The sequence below is a fragment of the Temnothorax nylanderi genome, unplaced genomic scaffold (genome assembly GCF_030848795.1).
Source record: "Temnothorax nylanderi isolate EJ_2023f unplaced genomic scaffold, tnyl_v1.0 TNYL_tig0109_pilon, whole genome shotgun sequence".
NCBI classification, from domain to species: domain Eukaryota; kingdom Metazoa; phylum Arthropoda; class Insecta; order Hymenoptera; family Formicidae; genus Temnothorax; species Temnothorax nylanderi.
The window spans coordinates 464,206-481,202 of record NW_027249171.1 but is presented as its reverse complement, the minus strand read 5'-3'; the positions used below and the strand labels follow the sequence as shown (position 1 = coordinate 481,202).

The window sequence follows — 16,997 nt, the reverse complement described above, 5'->3', positions numbered from 1 at the left end:
CTTCCAAATCGACGGTGTGGGAGTCATAAAATCAAGCGAGTTGCAGTAGCTCTTCCATCCTTCTCTTTTAGCAGTTTTTAGAGTTTTTCGGGTGGCGGATACTTGGTTTCGATATGCCTGAAAATTGTTCACGGAAGGGTCCCTTCGGTAAGTCCTGCACGCCCGGCTTCTCGCTTTGACCGCCTCTTCGCATTCTGCGTTCCACCAGGGGGCAGGAGGAGAGTTATGGTGGATGTTATTTGGTTGTTGGATGGTACTGCCGTTAATGGTTCTGGGCGTTTTAGAAGGGGGGGAAATGGTGTCAATAACCTCCTGCAGAGAGTTGATGAAGGAATCATACTGCTTTACGGGCTCATTGTCTGCGTCGCGGAGAACGAGAGCCTCAATCTCGTGTGCTTTGTTCTCTAGAGAATAACTGAGTTCTCTGAGTTGTATTTTGGTGAATTTATACTTGTGGGAAAAGATACAGTTTGTTTTAATTTTTGCGTTAACTGTGATACCAATCGGACGGTGGTCACTACCACGCGTGTCGTTAAACACACGAGTGTTGAGGAGAGGAACAAAATTACAAGAAGCGATGGCAAGGTCTATTAGGGATGGTGTAATGCCTGGGGGAGGAATGAACGTGGGCGTATTTGGGTTGAGTAACATGAAGGGGAACCGATCTAGCGAGTCCATGATGACATGTCCCGCCGAATTGGGAGTAGAGGCTCCCCAGTGGGGGTGATGTGCGTTAAAGTCTCCTAGGAATAGATATTGAGGGAAGGAATTGGCCAGATTGAAAAATCTTTGCCAGGTTCTCTGAGGACAAACCCCTATGGGATGTCTGTAAAGTCCGAAGAGGGCTGTACTGGTGTCATTAACCGTAATTTTGATGCCAATAGCTTCGACAGAATCATCTGCTTTCAGAATGCTATCCAGATTGATAGGCGAAAAATTTATACTGCTGCGGATGAGCAGCGCTATGCCTTGACGGCCAGTGTCACGGTCTTGACGAACTATTTTGAATCCTGGAATGGAGAAAGAGTGTAAGGGGTTTAGGAGGGTTTCCGCTAAAAAAATTATATCATGGGATTCAGACAATTTTTCGATGTCAGGTTTCCTGAGAGATGCGCCCCTGCAGTTCCAATATATGATATTAAAGCTGGGAGAGGAAGCCGAACTGGAGGTGTTAGAAGGCATTTAAAGGCCGTAGACACCTTGGATGATGGTGCAAAATTGAAGCACCATTTTGTAGATTTGAGAGTCATTAACTGCAGGGAAAAATTCTGGAAGGTTGCGAACAAAATCGATAATGATTTTAAAAAGGCTACGTAGAGACTCAAAAGAGAAGGGAGGATTAGGGTAGAAAGATGGATTATTGCCTCTGTCGTTGACAGGTGCATCACCGTGATTGAACACAGGAGATTGGGAGTTGAAGGTCTGCTCTCTGCCGTGTGGATAGTATAGACAGGCATTGTGTGCCTCTTTAAGGTTGTGTTGGTTGATATTCGAATTGTTTTCCTGGGAGGGGTTTCTCGTGTAGCTACGTTGAGTAGAGGAAGAGTTTGAGTTGCCCTGGTTGCGGGGGGAACCATTTTTCAAGATTCCTGAAAACGACTGTGCAGATGAGGGAGGGAATCTGTTAAGCGAGGGCATAGCGTTAAAATTGAATCGGGTACTTTTTGGGGAGTCTGAAGAGCTCGTAGAGCCTGGGAGAGAAGGATAGGAGTCCGAGGAACTGAAGTATAGAGGGGGAGAATAGATTGAGGATTGGCAATTTTCAACCTTGTTGCGGGCTTCTAGGTAAGGAATGTTTTGTTCGGCCGCTGTTTGGACAATTTTTTTCTGTTTAATAAAAACCGGGCAGGTGGATGCTGTGGGAAGGTGATCACCCTTACAATTTATACATAACGGAGGTAGATTGATTCTAGGGCAGTCATCTTTATTAGCGTGTGGTTCTAGCGTGCATCTGCCGCATCTTGCCTTGCTGCGACAGCTCGAGCTGATATGGCCAAAACGGAAACAGGAAAAGCATATTTGAATTTGAGGAATGTAGGGCTCTACTTTTAGTTTAGTTTTAAAGATAGCGATTTCTGAAGGCAGAGTTTGCCCTTCGAATTTAATTAAAATTGTTTTAGACGGTTCAAATACAGACTCTCCGTTTTTCTTGACACGACGATTGAGACGTTGAATGGAGATAATTTTTACAGAGGATTCAATTTCCTGCATGATTTCGTTATCAGAGAAACACAATGGGATACCCTTGACAATTGCAATATACGCATGATTTTAAATGAGGGTATAAAGGCTACTAAATTGTGTTTTTTAAGCGATGGGTGGTCAATATTTATCTTCACCAAATGTTCGCGAAATCGCTGATTAATCCCGGCGATGGTAGCGGCATGAGAAGGACGCGCGTGGAGGATGTTAACGAATTAGTCCTTTATTTTTTGTGTAACTCAGACCACAGTCTGAGCCGTCTTTAATGAAATATGTACAGTCTGACCTGAGAAACGATGAGCGGTGTATAATGAGAAGTCTTTTGATGCGCGAGGCAATTGTATAAATTGCCTCGCTCGTGGTGATTCGCCCGTGAGCCGTTGAGACACGTGGCGGTCGGCACTCGCGCACGTGTGAGCCTGAGTCGTCGTGTTGATGTACCAGAGCTGGCTGGGGTGAGCGGTCTCTTTACACTTTACAGTCTCTTGGCAGCTTCAATCACTGCGAGCGGCACGGTATGCAGTTCTACGAACAGAACTCACAGAGCACACGTCGTACGTACGATCACAACGCGGACATGTTTCTTTCTGAGGCGAGGGAGAAGCTCGCGATGAGCGCGCCCGTGCTTGCGCAAGCTGCCGCGTCGATCCGGCCTGTCGATACCCGATCGATGCTGCCATCTGATGAGATGGCGCAACGCGAGCGTAATCTCGAACATTCCGCCCGCCATCAGCAACCTTGTTGATGATTCCTTACTCGTGATCCTTTATCCTGATGAAATGGGTAATACGGCAAGCTTGGCAATTGGCCGGGTGAGCATCGTGGTGGCCGTCTTGAGGGTAACCACCCTAGTAAGTCCATCCTTTCCGGGGTGCAAAGCCGTTACTCTTGCGAGTGGCCATTTGCACGGTGGAGAGCGTTCGTCGGTGAGCAGCACGATAGAACCCACCTTGATGTTGTTGTTAGGATGATGCCACTTGGATATCGCCTGCTGGCGTTGCAGATAATGCGCCGACCATTGCGCCCAAAATTGTTGAACATGCTGCTGGATGAGCTGCCACCGAGATAGTCGCGAGGTTGCCAGGTCGATCAGAGATGGCTCGGGTATGGTAGTGAGTGGACCTCCAATGAGAAAATGACCTGGGGTGAGCGCTGAGACGTCTTCAGGGTCGTCGCTCAACGGTTCCAACGGCCTTGAGTTGAGAATGGCCTCTATTTGCGTAAGCAACGTTGTTAGTTCTTCCGTCGTGAGTAAAGTCTCCCCGATGGTCCGTCTCAAATGAAACTTCACGGACTTTACAACCGCCTCCCACTTGCCCCCCATGTGTGGAGCACCTGGTGGGTTGAACTCCCATCTTATGCCGTCAAGTTGCAACACTTGAGCAATCCGTTGATGTTCTTGAGCGTCTTGGACGAACATTTTCTTGAGCGCGGCGTCTGCTCCAATGAAAGTTGTCCCGCAGTCCGAGTACATGGTCTGAGCAATTCCCCTTCTCGCTGCAAATCTTCGGAAGGCTGCTATGAATCCTTCTGATGAGTAGTCACTGACTACTTCGAGGTGAATTGCGGAGGTGGAAAAGCAGACGAACACACAGATCCATCCCTTGTATGTTTTCGCACCTCGTCCCTTCCATGTCTTGATGGTGAGCGGTCCGGCATAGTCGACTCCTGTATGAGCAAACGGACGTGACGGCGTAACCCGAGGGAGAGGTAGTTGGCCCATCAGTTGATGAGCACGGATCCCCCTCTGCCGAGCACACACGACACACCGTAAGATATGAGACTTCACCGGAGCCCGTCCGCCGATGATCCAATATTGTTGCCTGACATGAGCCAATGTCAGCTGTGTTCCTCCATGTAAAGTACGCAAATGGGCGTGGGCGATGATTAAAGTTGAGAACCGTGAGTGGCGAGGTAAAATCGCCTGATGTTTGTTGTCTTGAGCTAGTGCTGACTGGTTGAGGCGGCCGCCAACTCGGATAACCCCTTGAGCGTCTATGTACGCAGTCAATCGACTGAATGCGTGAGTAGGTGGTAGTCTCGAATTGGCCGTGAGCATCTTGATCTCATGCGTGAAGTATGCCGCTTGAGTAGCCTTGATCCAGAATAGTCTGGCCTTCTCCAAAGCTGAGTGCAAGTCCAGTGACTTGGCTCGGCGCTTTCTCAAGAGAGAGATAAATTATCCAATTGTGTGTATTTCCTGAATGTTCTCGTCAAATCCGTTAATGATTTTTGAGATCAACAGCGAGTCGGGAGCGACGTTGGATTCCGCGTACTGAAAATGAACAAGGAAAGGCGGTAAATCAGTGGCAGCGGTTAGCTTCCCTGCGGTGTTTCTTGCTGGAAGAAACAGAGGCAGGGGATGACGATCCTCTCTCGGCAGACGCTAAATCGCCTTCAAATGCTCGCTTAACCCCCCTCCTCGTCTCGATGGCGGGATCTAGATCCATAGCCGAGTCCGAGGGAGGGCTATCATTGCTGCTATCGGTCGGAACTATTGCGGATAACTTTGTTGTGTTGTTAACCGTATCTTTAGATTTCGAAATTTTAACATCGTTGTTCTCGGCAATACTTAATCCCTCATGTGTAGCGGTGGTAGCCGCTACCACGCGGCCAACGTTTTCGAGAACGTTCATGCTCGGTATATAGGGAACAGTGTCGAATCATTACTGGGACGGGGAGGAAGGGGCGGGGACCTGCCTGTTCCCTTAGTCGTCCCAGAGTTGTGATGCTTTCTATTTTTATTTTTTCCCCCCATGGTATTTTCTAGACTATCCGACGAATCGCTAGCCGATCCGTCGTTATGATCGCGATCTCTCGACGAAGAGCGAGAGCGGTTTACCGGGGAATTGATGGGGCTCACGGGCAAGCGGCTCGAAATTGCTGCGCGGCTGGCTAAACTATTTGTAAAATTATCGAACTCACTCAGAGAGGCCGAAGTCCTTTGTTGAGGGAGAGACGTTTCACCGGGGTCGAGAATGCGGGAGGCCGAAGCCGTCTGCATCTCCCCGCGTAAATGCACGTTTCTAGATTGTTTTTGCAGAGATATCACTACGAACCGGAAAAAAAGGAAATAACTCTCGAAAACCTCGATAACCGAGTAAAGAACAACGAACACTGGATAAAGGATACTCTCGCGGCGCTAGAAAGACCAACCGGCGCGATATGCACGGATACTACGACGGAGAGTCGCGGGAGAGAGAAAACAGGACGTCCGCTCGCTACCACGGCTCAGGCGCGATTTTCGCACCTTGATCTCGATCGTTCGAAGTACGGAATTAGCCATGGTGTTAGAAGACAGGTGTAACAGTTTCGAGGATGCGCAGTCGTCATTTTCTTTGACCAATCAGAACTTTATCCAAGATGCCAAAAGCAATATGGCTCCTTCAATATTATTGTGAAGTATATTATAGTTAAAGGTTATATTGTGTTTAGATATTAGATATTCTATTTTTGCGGAGAAGCTATGCCAACGTGCTGTCGTCGTCATTCACAGTCCTCGTCATCATTGTCTTCCCGTTGACTTTTGTAATTTTCACTTCGTTTCAAGATACATAACCGACCTCCAGACGTACGCGGCGGTTTATTTTACCGAAAATGTACAAAATGTAAAATAAAAACATGTTCTGGAAAAATTGCATTCCTTTATTTATAATTGTTTTAATATAATATCACTCCTACACTTTCTTTTATATTACAATCAATTACACGTCTCTACAACTTAGAACGGTGCTCATAGTTCAATCTTAGATTTCAGATTACAGAAAAGCTTATCTTAAGATGCTGCAAAGGCTATTTTATTATAGCATTTTATAATAAACTTAAGACGATTTTAAATATAACATTGTGTCAGGAATATTGTTCTTACAGTTTGCAATACGAGTAATCATTTCTGTATACTTCCTTATTAATAACGTTTTCTAATTCCTTATTTGCAATATTTATTCTTTATTTACTTATTAATGTAGAAATTGTTTTTTTATCATTAGTATATTATGTATTATATTTTTTTAATTAATTTGTGAGGTTTCGTATTATATTTACAAATTTTTTATTTTTGTTTGCATTTTTGTCACAAACTGTGACTAATGCTGCATTTAAATGTGGCGCCAAATTTTGGATAAACATTTGATTGGCTGTCGTATTCTCCGGCCGCCAGTAGAGTCCTATAGTAAGAGAAGCGCCATTTACCCCCACCATGACTTCTGTCCGCCATCTTGTGTACCTAGCAGCTGATCCGTGAGTGTGTAGAGTAAGTGTATGTGAGCTTGCAACAGCTGTTGACGTCACAAACGGAGTTTGGTGCACGCAGTCACATAACAGCAATTGTAAGTAATTTTCTTTGTTTTTCCTGAGTGTATCGTCTGAATATAGTTCGATAGTGCAATTGAATTTGATCTACGTTGAACGTGAAAGTGAAAATAATTTGTAGTTTCGAGAAAATAATGTAAGGTTGTGAGGTTAGATTATGTTGGGTAAAAGCTAACTCAAAATGAATTGTTTTCTTTTCTAGATTTTCCAGTACTTTCATCGTTTCTCGCAGACGTTCTCGGTTTCAATCCTTGCAAACACATTCTGCATTCTAATTTCGAGGTTAGTTTTTATTCACAGCAAAAATTTTGGAGTATTCGGCTGAGATTTCATTTATCCGACAATGACATTGTCGGACGTAGCGATTGGCTGCAGAATAGAAAATTTCTAGAAATTCGAGAAATTTTTTATTTCGCAGCCAATCGCTTACGTCCGACAATGTCGTTGTCGGATGTATGAAATCTCAGCCTTCCTGTGTTTCGATCACTTTAGGTTGCATTCCATTATTCACTGCCAGTGCCGAAAATGTATAGTGTATTGATGTAAACTTGATTTTAATGCTGGCAATAAATATCGAAATGCAGCTTTAATATATGATCAGTATATAATTTGGTATATGATTTCTTGCAGTTTGCAGTTTTCTGAATGTACATCCCTTTAAAAGTTATACAATAAAGTCAGCTCAGGAAATACTGGAGATATCATACTGCCACAACTCTGATTCATTACTCTTAGAAGAATCAAAGCGTTACGAGAAGCGTTTTATAAAGAAATGTGCGATCCCATGCAGAATCAGGTGTTTGCACATTGCCACAACTCTGAGTTTCATCCTCAGAAGAATTAGAGTTGTTGCAAGCTTTACAGAGGGAATATATGGTCAAATCCGGAATCATTAGGTGTTTAAAGTTGAAGCAGAACATGAAACTTCATAGAATTAAAAGAATTCTGTATGAGACAGATCGAATGAGGAGTAAAATATATTTTATGAAAAACATATTTGATGTATGCGAATCGAATGCAGAATGAAATACCTACGTGTTTAACATAACGTGTTTAACGTATGATGTAAATATAATCATTACTGTTTTTGATCTTAAGGCTGATTTATAGAGGCCATAACCGTTGATTTAAGATGTAATCTTTAAGAAATTGACCAATCACAGTCGATTATTCTTCTCACATTCGACTGTGATTGGTCAATTTCTTAAAGATTACGGCTTAAATCAACGGTTACGGCCTCTATAAATCAGCCTTTAGAGGTTTTGGTGTTTAGATCACCAGCAACAAATATCTGTATGACATTACCTTATTATGTGGATAACTTTTTTTATAAGTGTAAAGTGAATTCTTACTATAGAGAATTCTTACTATTATTGTGAAATAAAATTGGTGAATTATTAAATGACTTTTGTTTATTTTCTATCTTGCAACTAAAATATTTCAAAGAAATATACTATCAGCCAATGCATACATATACAGTGCAATGGAAGTACGCTATTGTTCTCAGCACAGCCATACACCAAGACCCACTATAAGTATTAGTATTAATATTATATAATACACGTATAAGTATTAATATTTATATTAATTAGATAACATTGCTGTTATTAACAGTAATAACATTTACATATTATTTGAATTGTTAAGAAACACATTTCTAATGTTAATCTTATTGAATATAAAGGTCCAACAAAAGTAATTTTAATAAAAATCAAATATGCAAATTATAATTCTATATTATTGTTATTAGTAGATATAATAGTAAGAAACTTTAGTAATAATAATATAGTAATATTAGTAAAAATTAATTTTAAAAATTATTTAATATTGTCTTTACGTATGCAAGATTACGTATATCAATGAATAATTATATACTCATGTCATTAATAACAAATATATTTCATATTTTATAGTATATAATTATAATTGTTTTGATACAGCTAATGGACGGTACAAGACCAAATACTTAATCTCTAGGCACAGCCTAACACATAATTACCCTGTCACAGTTATATATGCAGTACTAAGCCTAACTTAAACACAAAAATATATAATTTTTTTCTATCACAGCACTGCAAAACAATCTTCTCAATAAAAAAAAATAATCTTAATTAAAAAAGAATTGCTAAAATCACATAATAACAAAAAGAAAATCAAAGTTTTAGCAATAATGAAGAAATTGATTGAGATCATAACTTTAATTACATTATTTTTATGAAAACACCTTCTTCACAGAAGCATGCATAGCCATAGTTTTGCTGTCGTAACGCCTTCCATTAAGATGTGCTAGATCTTCACAGCGTTTAATACTATATGTCCGTAGCCTCATAGTAAAAAACTTCTTTAGAATTTTGTGTGTAATAGAATGGCATGTGGGAATATTGCAGCCATCCCATACATATTCCATTTGCTTTACTAAGAAATCTATCATGTTAATTTTAGCTTCACACAAATCATGCCGTATTTCTCTGAATGTTATTTCTGATTTTGCGATTGCTTTAAAGCATTCATCGGAAACTTCCACGAGGTTCTTGTGTTTGTAATTTCTCATTTCAGTTACGAGGGAATAAGGATGGCGGTCGCTCCCCTGCCATAGGACGGAATTGAGACACACATCACAAACTGTCGTGCTACTTATTTTTATACTACGAATAACTGACCCTGCCATGTCATATAGGATCTGCAACTCCCAAGAATCTAATATGTTTATGTGATGATCTTTTAGTTGAGGCAATACTAAAGCAGATGATTCCATCAATTCTTCAATAACATTTTCTTCACGTCGTGCTATAGCTATATTTCTAGAAAATTTCATAAAATCCATTGTTATATCCTCAACATCTTCATCATAAGTATCATTGTCGTAGCTGCTATTCTTAGCATTAATGCAGACCTGGCTCAGCACCAAAACCTTTAAATTTTGTTTTACTTGGAGAGGGTTTGGAATGGGTTGTTTCACTCTCAAGGCAGAAAAAAGGTTTTCAATACTACACTGACAAAACCGACCAGTAAGTATAAACTTGTAGCAACGCTTGTACAAAAAATAATCTTGCAAGCCAATGATGCTTGCGCATGCCATGATAACGCCAGTTTGACAAGGCTTCCAGTGCCCATCAGTGCCTACTATCATAAAACGAAATACATAAGCAGTTTTCTTGATGTGGTCCATTGTTTCTTCATATGCTTTCTTGTTCAACAGACCAAGAGCCAGCTTCGATGATCTGTTTGACATTATATCAAACCAATGGCTCACTAATCTAATAAAAGAAGCAGTGGTCCTATAAGCGTCTTTACCAGTACGTTCAGCATATTTTCTCAGCGCAATCTCGGTTCGTCGATTGAAGACTGACCGGGCCGTTCCAACTTTCATCTTTTCATATGAATTTCGACAATGAACCTTAGTCTTTTTTAATCTGTAAGCTATCTTTATTTCAAATTGTAATTCGAACTCTAACACATCATCTATATGTTGGATATTAACTACTGGATCCGTTAATTTCTCAGAAACAAGAAAGTCATAAGGAAGATAAATAATTTTGTTGCTTTCAAGCATAGTTACGATATTTTTGAATAAGTGTACTGGATCCGGTATAAAGTAAAATCTATCCTCTGCTCTAACTGGATGCTGTATGCTGACTACAGCATCAGATTCACGTGTGCAACCAATACCAAACATATTCCACATGGCTCTATTTTCACACCCCATGTCAGTTGTAATTGAGTGAACTTTCAGCCCTATTTTTTCACACTTGTCTATGACTTTCAGTATTATATCCTTGAAGACACTGCCACTGCTAGACTTTTTATCCATTATTTTGGGTCCTACCTTCCCAGTAAAAAAATAAGCCACAGCAACTTTCCATCGTCTACTAATTCCTCCACACATGATGACAAGGACCTTTTTAGCTGGTCCAACATGAGAAGGAAAGGTGCAATTTCCTATCATTTTTTTAGTTGAAGGATCAAACACTAATCCAGCTTTAATTGCCATTTCGTCTGCAACAATCATACAATCTCTTTCATTTTCAGACATATTTTTTACTGCACATTTGAGCATGTCGAAGACCTCATCTAAGATGCCACTTTCAAACCAAATATGTTCTACCGTTCTTTGTAGGGTCCTAACTGATGGAAAGATGGGTAGATAATTCACAAAATCACAAAAATTTGTAGTACCCCATTTCATCTTAAACACAAGGGCATCCTTGACAGTTTCTGGACTCCAATTAAATCGACCACGAATAGACTGCCTTTTTAGAGATGCAATCTGGTCAGCACGTAGCCTTGATGTTAAGTCGAGAGACTTTGCATTCTTCTGTTCTAAGCGCCACAATCTACACTTATATTTTTCATAAATAGGTTTAACAGTATGGTATTTTTTTGTTATTATTTTTCCTATGGTAGTCAGACGCTTATTGTTATGTTGTAAGGTTTTTATTTCTTCCTCTTGTTTTTTCAGCTGATCTTGTAATTCTTTAATTATTATTGATGATGGACTTGCAGTAGATGGAGGTATATAAATGGGTTCAGAAGCAGCACAGATATCGGCCAAGATAGTTAGTCGGTTGAAATCATCAGTACCATGGTCTGCAATGCAAGGTGCAGAAAGTTCATGACTAATTTCCTTTGGAAAGTCCATAACAGAGAGGTCATGAGAAGAAGTAAAAGAAAGCTCTTGGTTTTTATCCTGATATGGCACACCTTCTATTACAATGTTATTTGTTTTGGCTATTACTTGGCTTTCTGTAACTTGAATGGATTTTGATGGCTCATATTGAATTGAGGTACAGCCATGATCACGAGGTAAGCGGTTCAATTGTGCAGTGAGATCTCGAAAGGGATGACGCTGATGTACGTCAATAACATATCGATGGTCATGCATTGCAAGAGAGATGTTTTCATTATTTTCTATAGCCAAAGGTATTGCAGAGATCGTAGCACTCTGGACCCATCTGCACGTACTTTTTCCCATTGCGATGCATCAAAATGATTCTGAAATTGTGCCAAAATTAATCAATGCATCATGTGTAAATATGTCACATATGCGAGGAGTAATAAAAATATCTCACCTCACAAATGTAGCTGGAGACTCCAGGATACCATAATGTCTGTCCAATCCTCGACATCCAAACAGAACGTCTTTCAGGATCTTTAGGAAAGCAAAAGAGCTGCTTTCCCTGTCCCACCCGAACATTGCAGCCCTTTACTACACACGTACGGACCATTTCAACTGCATATAAAAAAACAGTAGTATGATTACAGTCTTATAAGATTTTAATGTAAGTAAATAATTAGGTAACAAACATATATACATTAAGTAATGACAATGCAGAGACACAAACTAACCTTATATTAAATCTGTTCAATGTTTATTATGATATGTTAACTGACATTGGAAAAAGGGACCCATAATAATATAATAATATTACATATACTACGTTTACGCGAGCGTTACTTCTGTAGTAACTTACGATATATCACTCGTTTACGCGGAGTAAATTATCGTAAGTTACTACAAAATCTATTTTATTATAGCATTTTATAATAAACTTAAGACGATTTTAAATATAACATTGTGTCAGGAATATTGTTCTTACAGTTTGCAATACGAGTAATCATTTCTGTATACTTCCTTATTAATAACGTTTTCTAATTCCTTATTTGCAATATTTATTCTTTATTTACTTATTAATGTAGAAATTGTTTTTTTATCATTAGTATATTATGTATTATATTTTTTTAATTAATTTGTGAGGTTTCGTATTATATTTACAAATTTTTTATTTTTGTTTGCATTTTTGTCACAAACTGTGACTAATGCTGCATTTAAATGTGGCGCCAAATTTTGGATAAACATTTGATTGGCTGTCGTATTCTCCGGCCGCCAGGTGTAACATTATGCGCAATGTTACACCTGTCCTCTAACACCATGGAATTAGTGCTGCCCGTGCACCGTCGCCGTGCTGCCTCACAATCCGTTGCCATGGTAACGACAAACAGGCACACTGCACATGCGCAGATTCTAACAACGCTTCGCGAAAACAACAGTTCGAAAAGAATTCTTTACGGCTACAATAAAACATTTCTTGAAGAATTCTGGATCGATATTTCTTTTGAAGTCTTAAAGAATATATTTTTCGATCATTTTAATCTTGAGAAACAAATTCTTATGAAGTTCTTTTTGAACAGACATCCTGAAGTCTACAAGAATTCGAACACGCGAATTCTTATAGAATTAAATTCGATTACTTGTGCTATCTGGGGACTCCTTGGCAAAAAGGGCAATTAGGGAGGGTACCCCACCTCCGCGGTTCAGAATTCCATATACGGATCATTTTGCAATTCCTAAAGAAAGACTCGACAATCGCTTTAGAGACTATCTTGCCTCTTGCGCTCTTGATAAAGGAACCAACTATTATAATAACATCTATCGGGAATCATCCAAACCTTGGTATTACAATTCTGGTCTTAGGAGAGAAACAATTGTAACCGTGTGAACCGCATTAGAGCTAATCATTATAACCTAAATTATAGTTTGTATCGCAAAAATCTCATTGATAATAGCTCATGTCCATGCGGTAATCGGATTCAGGATATTAACCATTAACCATTTAATTTTTCATTGTCCAATTACTATTAGACATGGTGTAAAGCTGCGTGAAGTTATTTGTAAATGTAAAGGACCTAATTGTCGTGACATTTACGAAATTCTTAGAAAACCCACTAGCAATTAAGGTGTGTCGCCTAATCATGGCAATCATGGCCTTCTGTAAGGCTATTGAAATTTAAAGAACCGCGCGCTGCTCTCCCCTCCACCGCCCCTTAAGCTTTCCTTTCTACATCACGTACACAGTTCATGCTGTCTCACCACTCGAATGGAAATAGATCTTGAATATTGCGATAGTGACACAAGCTTCATTGACACTCATTTTCAACAAGAAATTGGCCGTATTGTCCACTGACAAGAGGCGGGTGCCATTAAACAAAAAAGAAGAAGAAGCCTCTCAAACGCTACAACGCTATAACGAGATTGGATAAATAGTAGCGTATTGATAGCGGACTTGAAGGAGAAGAGTAATCTACGTGATATTTTCGTTGTGATTATCAAAACAACACAACGCGGAAAGATGGCGGAGCAGAATGACAGGAGTCAATTACCACCCGGCTGGGAATGCAGATATGAAATTCGCAGCGGTCGTCCGTATGTAAAGTGCACTCTAGAACTTTTTATCGTTATATTCCTTTTATTATTAAGGATAGCGTACTGATAAAGTTCTTGAAATCAAAATTGTCCCATATCACTAAATCCATGTTGTGCAAAGTTTAACGCACATAGTAACGCACATAGTAATAATTACAGTTATCGAGATAAATAAATGGCCAAATTATCAATATATCTGTTGAAAAAGAAGATAAGGATGTAGATAATATTCTACGTGCATTAATCGAGATGCTTTGTGCTCAAAGAAGTTTGGCTCCGATAGATGCCTCAAGTTAAAAATGTTTATAGAAAATCACATATTTCTTTAGCATGAGAAATTAAATATGACTGTTAATGAAATGTCTTTCAGATATTTCATAAATCATTTCAATCGAACTACAACATGGGAAGATCCAAGAGTGAGATATTGGCAGTATTCTCAGTATATACAGTCTCAAAACTCGATGGCACTGAGCTCAGCCACTACCACTACTTCTCAAGATATTCCTATGCAGGTCAGTTATAACAATTAGTTGAATTTATATATATATATCTATATATATATAAGCAGGAAGTCATAAAAGTTGACGTATTTCTGAGTAAAATGTTAAATGCTTAAAAAGATGATTATGTTACACTTTGAAATTTATACTTTTTTAAATTAACAGATTTCGAAATAATGACTTTTAAAATATTTTTACTGCAATTTATTAAATAATAAATTTATTTCATCTTTTTGTCACTTTGCGTTTAATGTTTATATAATATCAGAATGATGTATATCAGATTTTTAAATAACACTCAATATAAATATTTACAAAGCACTTCTTTCTTGAAAGTGACGATTTATTTAATTTTCCATCAATATCTGGTCATAAATTTGTTTGAGATGTGAAAATTTTGTAGTGGCATATTTCTACAACATGAGGTACATACATTATACAAGTGTACTTGTCGAAAACGAAAATCTAGTGTGTCTAAATTTTTCTCAAGTTATTTCAAATTTTCCTTTAAAATATCTAAATATTTATATTTATTTAAAATTTAGTTATCAGTAATCATAAGATTTCCCCAGTGTCACTAGCTTTGGTATATTTATACCATTATTACCACACTTTCTCAATATAAAAATTTGCGGAATTTTTATATTTATTTTATCCAAATTGTTATTATTCATCTGATATAAATATGTCAGATTTACTTTTATCGCAAAAAAAATCACATTTTAAAAATTTATTATTTGTATTAACATATATTTTAGCAGAATTTAATCGCTATTAATGATTTACTTTACTAACATATGACTTCTCTTGAGGAATCTCTTGACCATAAAAATGTATTTTCAGAGAAAAGAATATTATTCCGCCATAATTTAGGATAAATTTACTTTTTAAAATTATCAACAATTATTGTGATTACAAATTATACACCATATAAATAATAGTTTTCTTGGACTCGTTTCTACTTTCCTTGATGGATATATTATTGATAGAAAGAACTTCGCCTAAAATGAACCATTGGCGCACAGTATTGAAACATATATCATTTTGTAGATATTGTTGTGTACATTACTAGAAATACTAGAAAAATAATTTTAGATTTTGGGACGGAGAGCGAAAGAAGTTATGACCAGTTCAATTACCAGTCTTAATACCTATTCATTATTACAATACCTTCATCGTCAGAACTGTCAGAAAATGATATAAAAATATCTACAATATGTTCTGATGACAGCTTTATTTTTGCGTTTGAGTATTTGCCTTGACTTAAATACCACATCAATGTCATGATATGAGTACAACATCCAATATAGTACAAGCCTTATTTTTGCAAATGCAAATACGCTTTTATAGAATTCAATCCTTTGCCATTTCATTCTGCTAAAACACAATATTTTGTTTTATTTACGTACCTTGATTGTATACCAGAGACTTAATCCTGATCTACAATGTGTTCTTTGCTTCCTGTTTTCTGCTCTTACCTCTTTGCGACTATCTCGTATTTCGCAATTCCGTCGCGTAACATGATGTTTCTTATCTCTTCTGAAGTTTGTCAATTTTTATCTTGGGCGACAGAGAACAAAAAACATCGCATTACGCGACGGAATTGCGAAATACGAGATAGTCGCAAAGAGGTAAGAGCAGAAAACAGGAAGCAAAGAACACATTGTAGATCAGGCTTTAGCTGAACAAACAAATAAGTTTGTTTGTTATATCATCGTCACCACGGGAAGATACCCTGGGTGATATTACAAAATATATTATTTTATATAAAATTAATGATATTATTTATAATATATTTATGTTGATTCGTGTGAAGTTTTTAGTGCTAATTATTTAATATTAGATATGGTTATATTATTATTATTTCTACCAACCTTCTTTAGAAATGCATATAGAAGTATGAGTTCATAGCCCAGAACCCATAATAAAATTGGCGATGTTCTTTCCCTATCTTGATAATATTAATGAAGGAAAGAGTGTAACATTAAAGGTCAAGGTTCATGTCAAGATTTATATTTTACCACATTATAAGAATGTCAAAGTTGATACTTTGCTATGCCAAAAGAATGTTTATGTTAACATTTTATATCATTTCATACTTTTATGGTGTTTATGTTGTGGTGTTTGATTGTTTTATTAAAACATTGTATATATAATATATATCATTAGATTTATTTTAAATTTGTCCTAACATATATAACCCTGTTATATTGGTATTTTATAAGTCGCAATGTAAAATATTTTTCAACCATTGAATATTTTATTTGAAAGTGTCCAAGTGTTTCCCGGCATATTGTGGCCAAGTTTTTCTTGCTCGCTTTTACACTAAAAACGTTCGTAGGTATTACCAATGGATTTTACATTTCAAAGCACTTTTGTAAAACCTTAAACTTTTGTAATAACGACTATTTTTTTTTTAGCAAATACATTCTTTCTCGCTTACTCTTGCTTTGTTTTTATTTCTAAAGAAATAGTGTAACAAAAACACGCACTTTCAGCTAACAAGTAACCTCTTTCAAGTGTCACACGCCAATTTTTTGGATTTTGATTCAAGATGTCGAAAGATAATTTTTCATGCAAAAAATAACTGCTCAATATTAATCGTTTATACATGTCTCATTTTTAATAATGGAATAAAATATTGCAAAAATAACGCATTTGTCAAAAAAATATTTTAAATAAAAGTTGCGTGGTTTCGAAAGAAATGTAAAATAATAACCTTTATTTGACCTTGGGAGTTTCTGCCAAGGTCATATAAAAGTCACTTAAATTTTTCCAAG

At 37.8% G+C, this 16,997-nt stretch overlaps 2 protein-coding genes and 2 long non-coding RNA genes across 6 annotated transcripts in view; 3 read left to right on the top strand and 1 right to left on the bottom strand.

Annotated features, from left to right (window-relative positions):
• LOC139776002 (uncharacterized) overlaps positions 1-5,272 on the top strand; it is a 29,169-nt gene extending 23,897 nt beyond the window's left edge. The window contains exon 3 of the long non-coding RNA XR_011718989.1: positions 5,246-5,272. This is a non-coding gene — a long non-coding RNA (uncharacterized lncRNA). The remainder of the gene's footprint in view (positions 1-5,245) is intronic.
• On the bottom strand, positions 2,425-15,769 carry LOC139775995 (uncharacterized). The gene is made up of 2 exons (XM_071712385.1): positions 15,627-15,769; positions 2,425-4,477 (listed from the first exon to the last, which is right to left on the bottom strand). Exon 2 carries the CDS (start codon positions 4,259-4,261, stop codon positions 2,969-2,971), a length of 1,293 nt encoding a protein of 430 aa, XP_071568486.1. The 5' UTR covers positions 4,262-4,477; positions 15,627-15,769; the 3' UTR covers positions 2,425-2,968.
• On the top strand, positions 6,383-7,915 carry LOC139776000 (uncharacterized). Its single transcript, XR_011718987.1, has 3 exons — positions 6,383-6,530; positions 6,716-6,795; positions 7,144-7,915. It is a non-coding gene; the product is annotated as an uncharacterized lncRNA (long non-coding RNA).
• The window catches only part of LOC139775994 (uncharacterized), a 35,903-nt gene continuing 32,306 nt past the window's right edge, over positions 13,401-16,997 (top strand). For 2 of the 3 annotated variants that reach the window (XM_071712383.1, XM_071712384.1), the window contains exons 1-2: positions 13,402-13,714; positions 14,085-14,229. In XM_071712383.1, coding sequence (XP_071568484.1) covers positions 13,641-13,714; positions 14,085-14,229 — 219 coding nt within the window. In that variant the 5' untranslated portion in view covers positions 13,402-13,640. Of the gene's footprint in view, positions 13,715-14,084; positions 14,230-16,997 lie in introns of all 3 variants that reach the window. The other variant, XM_071712382.1, reaches the window with a different exon arrangement.